Source organism: Hoplias malabaricus, chromosome 17 (assembly GCF_029633855.1).
Source record: "Hoplias malabaricus isolate fHopMal1 chromosome 17, fHopMal1.hap1, whole genome shotgun sequence".
NCBI classification, from domain to species: domain Eukaryota; kingdom Metazoa; phylum Chordata; class Actinopteri; order Characiformes; family Erythrinidae; genus Hoplias; species Hoplias malabaricus.
The window spans coordinates 6,345,027-6,352,546 of NC_089816.1; the positions used below are offsets into that span (position 1 = coordinate 6,345,027).

The window sequence follows — 7,520 nt, forward strand, 5'->3', positions numbered from 1 at the left end:
TCTATGGCTTATTTTTAGCTGAACATTGTAATGAAACATAATAATGGACCTGGTGATACTCTCAAAAAATAAAAAACCCACACACAAAGTAATATGCCACGCCAATGTATAAAATAGCCATTTACATTTGCACTGAATGTAGCCTGTAATTGCTCTGGGTAGAAGCTGCTAATGACTATAGTTCAGATCACAAAGGACACCTAATCAGTATTTTAAAGCTAATGTCTTTTGCTCCCCATCAGACTGCAGCATTTTGCACATATTTCTGAGGTAACAATGAGTTGGAATGGATCATTTGCCAATTGAAAGTCTCTAAATGTTTGACCTGTTTGCATTTTACTGAACATTCACACAAAGTCTGAAGAGGAATGTTGTGAATGGATAGACAATTGAACCATTAAGAGCCATTAAAACATAAACAATGTACTTGAGAAAAGATCCTAGGAGAGGTTTATTCTGGCAATCCAAAAAAAAACAAAAAACAAAAAAAAACATTACTAAGACAGTCTACATTAGACTGAAAGGAACCCAGTCATCTCCCAGGAAGCATTTAAAGTGTATAAAAACTATATAAAGAAAAAAGTACAAATGCAGAGGCATGTTAATAAGTGTTCCTAACAAAAAAAAAAGGTGGTATTGCACAACACAACACAGATTGCTAGGAGAGAAAAAAATAAGCAAACAGTTCTTCAAGTGTCCTGACTCTTTCAGACAATTAGAAGAGCATTAAAATACTTGTCTCCTGCAAAATTACGCTAACAAAAAAGCCCTGTATTTTAAAAAGCGATGCTAAAAGGTATCCATTTTTACAAAAATATATTCATCTCCATACAAATGTATGTATAAGCATCTGGGCCTAAGATACACACCATTCTCATTTCTTCCTCAAAATAGAGATTTCTGTATCTAATGTACAAAATGAACATATTTACATATGCTGCACATTTACAAATGTTTCACAATCTTAGAACCCAGTGCCAATTAGTTGCCCACATGCATCGGTCATGTGGTCACTTTATTCCAGAGTCAGTGGATTCATGAGGATCATCAACTGCTGATAATTCAGTCTGTTAATAAGTGTAAACATTTCATTTTTGGGGGCTCTACTGTGGCCAAGGCCTCCACAAAGAATCTCGACCCATCAGAGGCTGTTTAGAGCTGGTAGACTCATACATCACAGTTCTTGGGGAAAGATTGGCTTGACCCATGGCTGAGCCAGAACTGGCAGGTTCAACATGAGTTGATGGCTGTGATGGTATGGAGCTGTTTTCATGGGTAAGGTGCATCAGCTTTCCATGGTTATGCTTGCTTGCAGACACTAGGTAACTTTGGGTGGAATCATGGTCTTGTATGTTCTGAGGCATGGTCCCACACGTGTTCTCCAAACCATTCTCTAACTCCTGGCTCTTGCCTGCTATGAACTGGCTCACTCTGAAGAGACAGGTTGTCACTCCGTCCTGATAGGTCCGACGACGCTTGCAAGGAGATCCCATCTCATCTTCACGATCAGAGTGTCCTCTTTTTCCTCTTTTCAGCAAATAATTGTGGGGTCCTGGTCGCTGCTCTGCCCTGAGGAAGTTGACAACACTCTCCAAGATTTCAGCCTTTTCCACTTTGGGATTCTTTAGTTTCTTTAAAAAAGAAGAGGAGACAAGGTTGGAGACATATACTCAATATATATGACATACTTTCCTATAGTTATGATTTATCTGACAGTGTATAAATTTAAATGCATGTAAAAATAACTTACATTCGCTTAGCTTAAATGGAAAGGACTGTATTTGGCATGAAGTTCTGCAGTCTGACTAGCACTTACCTCATTACATGTGCTCTCCAGCAACAGAAGCCTCAAGGTTTCCAGACTATGATTAATACGGTCTCTCCTTCGTTTTTCCATGATCGGTTTGGGAACCTTGAGAAAAAAAAAAGTACAGTTACACAAAATCATTATTAATATCACTCAAAAGACCAGTATATGTTCTAACCATAATTCCTTGAATAACATCATCAAAAAAGTACACATATAATAAAAGCGTTTCTTGGCCCTTTACCCGTCTCATCCTATCTTTTTGCTCCTGCATATCCGTAGACATGTTGTCTGTACCTAAAGACAAACACCAGGTCAATAATCCTTACATCAGCTATCAGTCCGTATTAAAGTGTGAGGCCACACCCATTTCCCCGCCCAGGAGCGTTTTAAACCAACGAAGCAAAACCATCACTGAAACCACGCCCTCTCTAAAATCTGTGGGGTGGGACCCTCGGTGCTACGTCGTATCCTAATTCCATAATGTAACTATACCACATTTAAATGTAATTGTAGATATTTAGAATGGATTGATTTAATATATTCCTGACTTTTATTGTGTGTTTATTGTTTTTTTTTATTTGAAGCAACTCTATTATAAAAACGTACAGATATTTACTTTTATGGAGACCACCCCAGTAAAAAATTAGCCGTTGATTCAACGTTGAAATAACGTAATGACTGCCGTCTAATCAACGTTCTCTTAAGATTGAAAATGAAAGTTGAAAACACGTCCAAACACAGACATTGAAAAGAAAACTATTAGACGTATTTTGGACGTCCATTGACGTTATTAATTGGTCCCGAAATAAATTACTTGTATAAAACGCGTTTTGGACGTCCACTAACGTTATCGATTGGTCACCACTTGATAACTAACTTAAGATGGATTTTGGACGTTCATTGACGTTTAAAATATGTCCTTGACGGACAGACTATAAAAATATAATAAAATGGAAAATGGAATGGACTACTGTACAGTTGAAAGGACCTTTACACTGTCTGTTTCTTTAGCGAACAACATTCATGTTTACCAGCAGGCTGAGCGGGGTTTGATCGCTGAGGGTGATTGGACTGGGTTTTGGGAGATAATGACACACTCAGCCCCCCCGCAGCCATTTTGAAAAGGAAACGATTACGAGGTGCTGTAGCGATTAATGTGTGTGAAGTAGAAGGTTAACGTGACAAGTAAAATGATTAGCCCGCGCTGGATCTGAAATAATAATTTCACGAGTCATTAGCTCCGGATATGGGATTTCAAAATTAGATTTCAGAAAGCTTTTATTTTCATATTCTTCACTGTGGGTATAAAATCTTGTCTCAATTTTTTAAAAACTACAGTCTGAAAATTACAGTGAAGTTTATAGTTGCTTCTCCGTCATTTTGGACGTCTGGGGTTTTGTTCTGACAGTGACGCTATGTTTCGTGCAATATAAAACGTGTTTGTTGTTTTAAGAAATCTGTGTACGCTTTATTACGCGAATCGGCGTATAACGTCATTGTGTCTTTATCGGAACCCCCCGAGATCCACTTTTAACCCAAGCGTGAAAATTTCAGCTGCTTGATCGGATCACAGATCTGGTTTAAAGGCCTGTTGTGGTCTTTTCTGCACAGGTGGACGGAGAGCGCTTTGTGTTTGGTGTTGGCTGATTCAGTGGAGCGTGCTCACGCGGGCTGATGAACCGTGTTTAAAGCCCTCCCTGTTCTCCGGGCTTTTAACACTGGACCGCCCGCCTAAACTCACCGCGTGTGTCCTCATACTGTGTATACACTGTAAAAAGAAAATTGCTTCAATTGGTAACAAGTAGTTCAATTAAGTTTATCCAACTTAATTTTTTAAGTTTTTAAAGGTTAAACTTAAAAAATTAAATTGGATAAACTTAATTGAATTACTTATTACCAATTGAAGGAATTCAATTAAATTGGATCAACTGTTTTCTTTTTACAGTGTAAGGTCATCTAGAAAACCTTAAGGAAGTCGTTTATATTCTGTTTCTACTTTCTCTGACTTGATACACTCTTAAACATATTGCTCCTGGTTGATTCTTTGGTAAAAAGAAGGGTCCTTTTTAAACCTGAATAGTTTAATACACTTAAATGTGGTTCAGACAGGGATTAAGTCTAGTGCATATATAAAATAAATGCATTCATTAATTTCGAAGATTGCATAAATATCTGTCCCTTACAACTTGTCTGTGTGGTTCTAGAAGATGCCCCTTGAGTGAAATTAACAGTAGGCCTAAATAAAATGGCTTAGCATTTATGTGTTGAATATGCTCAAAGATGCAATTTCAAAAAATCAAAAATTCTGTACATCATAAACCTAAGGAACCAGTCCTTTAAAGGCAGGGACTAATTGCATATTTAAATCTTTTTTTTTTTTTCTATTTTTTAACCTTTTATTATTTATTTATTGTTATTTTTTATTTTAGAAAATATTTTTTTAGATAAATGGAATTTCTCATCATAATTGAGAAATTTTCACATATAACTTCCATGTTTGCCTATAGCATACACTGACCTGTAATAATGAGTTTTCAATAAATTCTCCTATACCCGTGGTGTCACATTAATATTATAAAATGGAATATACAATTTAGGTTTGGGTTAGATTCATTTTTGATTTGTCCCACCACAGATACTATAGACATTGCTCACATTCATGATTACTGACAAAATATTGGTAGATTAAACTTTCACAACCTCTGAATAGAATACATTGCACCTCAGTTATGAATACTACACAGTTATTATACTCAATGTTTAGTGTGCAGTACATACAAAAAGTAATAATTAAACCACACCCCTTAAATTGAGTAAAGTGAAACGATAAGCGGTGACACATAAATGACTGCAAGTTTATTAGAGCAGGGACATTGATGCCAAGAATGAATGGATAAAGTAGGATTTGGTTAATAATGGAACTTGAAAAATCTAAAGTCGCTTAAAGGTCTGTGCTTGCTGAACTCAGACAACTTAAAATGATTTAGCACACATTAACATTCAGTTATAAACTGCCACTCTATTGAGGTGCTTGAGCTTTCCGATTGTGGTCTTTAAATGAATGGGTATGACTCAATAAACACAATTAGAACAATTCTTGTGTAAATTCAGTAAGGACACGTTTAAATGCAACATGCTCAGACTTGAACTCCAGTTTCCTCCTCTTAAATATCCACAATGCATAAATAGACTTTCTCCATGACACATGTATTTTCCTTTGAGTGACACAAAATTCAGGGGCCCATTTGATAGGTGTGTTGGTGTTAGAAGGACAGCTCATTAATAATTTTCAAAACTAAATTGTAGGACCCAAAATGTTGAGAAGAATTTAAAAAAACCCCAACATGATCAGATGCTTCTTTTGGCTCGAATGCTACCACGTCTGCCAATTATCTGACCCAAAAAGTTCACCAGGAGTCCATCTTCTCACCATACAACTTGAAGTGCAGTAACACGTAATAAAATGGTTAGCTCCTCAGTGCTGGGTGTGGAACTTGCCACTTTAGTATGATTCCCACGATAAGCTAAGGAGATTCTTTCACTTTTAGGTGTGTGGCAAGTTTTTTTAAATGGTAGTTTTTCATGAATTACTGCACAGAAACGCTGCCAGTTGATTATGAGTTAGTTTTAGCATTTTCTTCTGACTGGTCTAAGTCATCTATAGACAGTGTACAACATCCATGTTTTTAGGATAGATTCCCTCCAGATAAGAGTTTTGATAATGATAATGCTATGAATAAAACAGATTCAATAGCCATTTTGGGACAAGAGGTCAAGGCTTTGTTCTCTGTATAGCCTTCCTCTGCCCATTACTCAGCTAAATGCTGCCTAATGTATGTGAATGTTAGCAGCTTTAAAAGCTCTAGACAATTAGCATTCTTCATCAAGTGTATTGAGCTGTCCAGTGGCATGTTAGAGGCAGTTGAAAAGAATTTCTGAAGGGAATCATGTGACTGGGGGACACCAAACTTTGTAAAACTAGCAAAGACTAAATTGGAGATTAATAATAACAATAATAATAATGTAAAACTTGTGAAAGAGTTTGTGAAACACTTTGTGGTGAAAAAAAAACGTCAGCCCTAAATGTAAACCATTGACCTTCTGACCTGGTGTCACTTCACCTTCAGTTTGTTACTGCACAGCTGGCCCCAAAGGTTGACCAGAAGTCCACCTTCCCACCACTGTAGTGCACCGACACACCATAAACACGTTAGCTCGACGTCCCTGAGTGAGGAATAAGACACTTTTGGTTGGTTCCCACGACGAAAATAAGGACATGCTTTAAAAAAACACTTCACCATTTCCAATTGTGGTAAACATCTTCCATAAAACAGTGAACAAACTTGGGTTTCTTACTACAAGAGGGTTTATTTTTAAATGGTGTTTTATCGGTCAAACTCGCAGACCAGTTACGTTTTCGTTTTAGCGTGTGTAATTGTTGACTTTAGTCCTCGAGTCGTTCTCACTTACAACGACCCAGTCTCACTGCAGCACACTTAACAGAAACGTGCTAGCGTTTGGACGTCACACCTCGGAATATCACCTCCACCCCAGCACCCACCCATCCACAAGAAACACACACACACACGCACTCTCTCTCTAAACACATTCAACGGCTGTTTTCAAATTGAAAATGACCGCACGTTGAATCATTTCACTGCTTCACACACATTCACATTTTAGAGCTGAGAGGTAGTCATTTTTGTTTTTATAAATCTCCTTAAAGAAGTAAATTATCCATCCGTGGTAGTGAACGCAGAAACACAAAACAGTGATCAATTTTTAGCTACACACACACACACTAGAGGCAGGGAGCACACCCACATACACAACTTGAGCAGGGGGCTGCAATAGTGCCCTGGGAGCAGCTGGAGTTTAGGGGCCTTGCTCAAGGACACTTAAACTGTGGATTAATTATTCCTGCCCATCCTGTATATCGAACCAGCGACGTTGTTGAGCGTGTTTTATAAAGAGACCATTCCCAGTAAACAAGGAACGTCCCTGGACGTTCAAAATAGGTCTAAAAGTAGTCTGTCCGTCAATTACATATTTTAAACGTCAATGGACGTCCAAAATCCGTCTTAATAAGTTAGTTATCAAGTGGTGACTAATCGATAACGTTAGTGGACGTCCAAAATGCGTTTTATACAAGTAATTTATTTCGGGACCAATTAATAACGTCAATGGACGTCCGCAATACGTATTATAGTCGTCTTTTCAATGACTGTGTTTGGACGTCTTTTCAACTTTTATTTTCAACCTTAAGAGAACGTTGATTAGACGGCAGTCATTACGTTATTTCAACGTTGAATCAACGGTTAATATTAAGTAGAACTATAATATGTTTTCCCCCATTATAATACCCGTTTAGCCCACTGGTGGCATTTGGCACCATTGTGGTCCGCCGTGCCCCATTTTACTCTGAGAAATTTTATTCTGAGCCTGAATGAGAAACAGAAAATATGAATTTTACATATGATTTATGCTCATGATCCTTTGCTTAAATTTTTCCCCCACTTTTTATTCATGTTCCGCCTTTCACGAGCAGTCCGGGAAACTCAATACCTCTGGCTCAGCTATTAATTGTTAGCCAATAATTTCTCAGGAGGCGGGGATTTCGGGCTAAGCCTCGCCTCTCAACCAATCAGAAGTGTCTCTACTGCACCATATACGTTTCAACCTAGCCCCATTTCACAGTGTTTTACTTAGA

At 37.7% G+C, this 7,520-nt stretch overlaps 1 protein-coding gene across 1 annotated transcript; it reads right to left on the reverse strand.

Moving 5' to 3' along the window:
* Nucleotides 1–1,103: 1,103 nt before the first annotated feature.
* Nucleotides 1,104–3,307, reverse strand: her5 (hairy-related 5). Its single transcript, XM_066649941.1, has 4 exons — nt 3,286–3,307; nt 2,052–2,104; nt 1,817–1,912; nt 1,104–1,631 (listed from the first exon to the last, which is right to left on the reverse strand). The coding sequence occupies exons 1-4, from the start codon at nt 3,305–3,307 to the stop codon at nt 1,104–1,106; spliced, it is 699 nt and encodes a 232-aa protein (XP_066506038.1).
* Nucleotides 3,308–7,520: the final 4,213 nt, after the last annotated feature.

Bases quoted from the DNA above. Each gene is read 5' to 3' on its own strand.
- her5 (XM_066649941.1), bottom strand. From the start codon at position 3,307: ATGACGTTATACGCCGATTCGC. The intron at 1,913-2,051 runs GTAAAGGGCCAA...TTTTTTCTCAAG, and splicing joins AAAAAGATAGGATGAGACGG to GTTCCCAAACCGATCATGGA. The intron at 1,632-1,816 runs GTAAGTGCTAGT...TCTTTTTTAAAG, and splicing joins TGGAGAGCACATGTAATGAG to AAACTAAAGAATCCCAAAGT.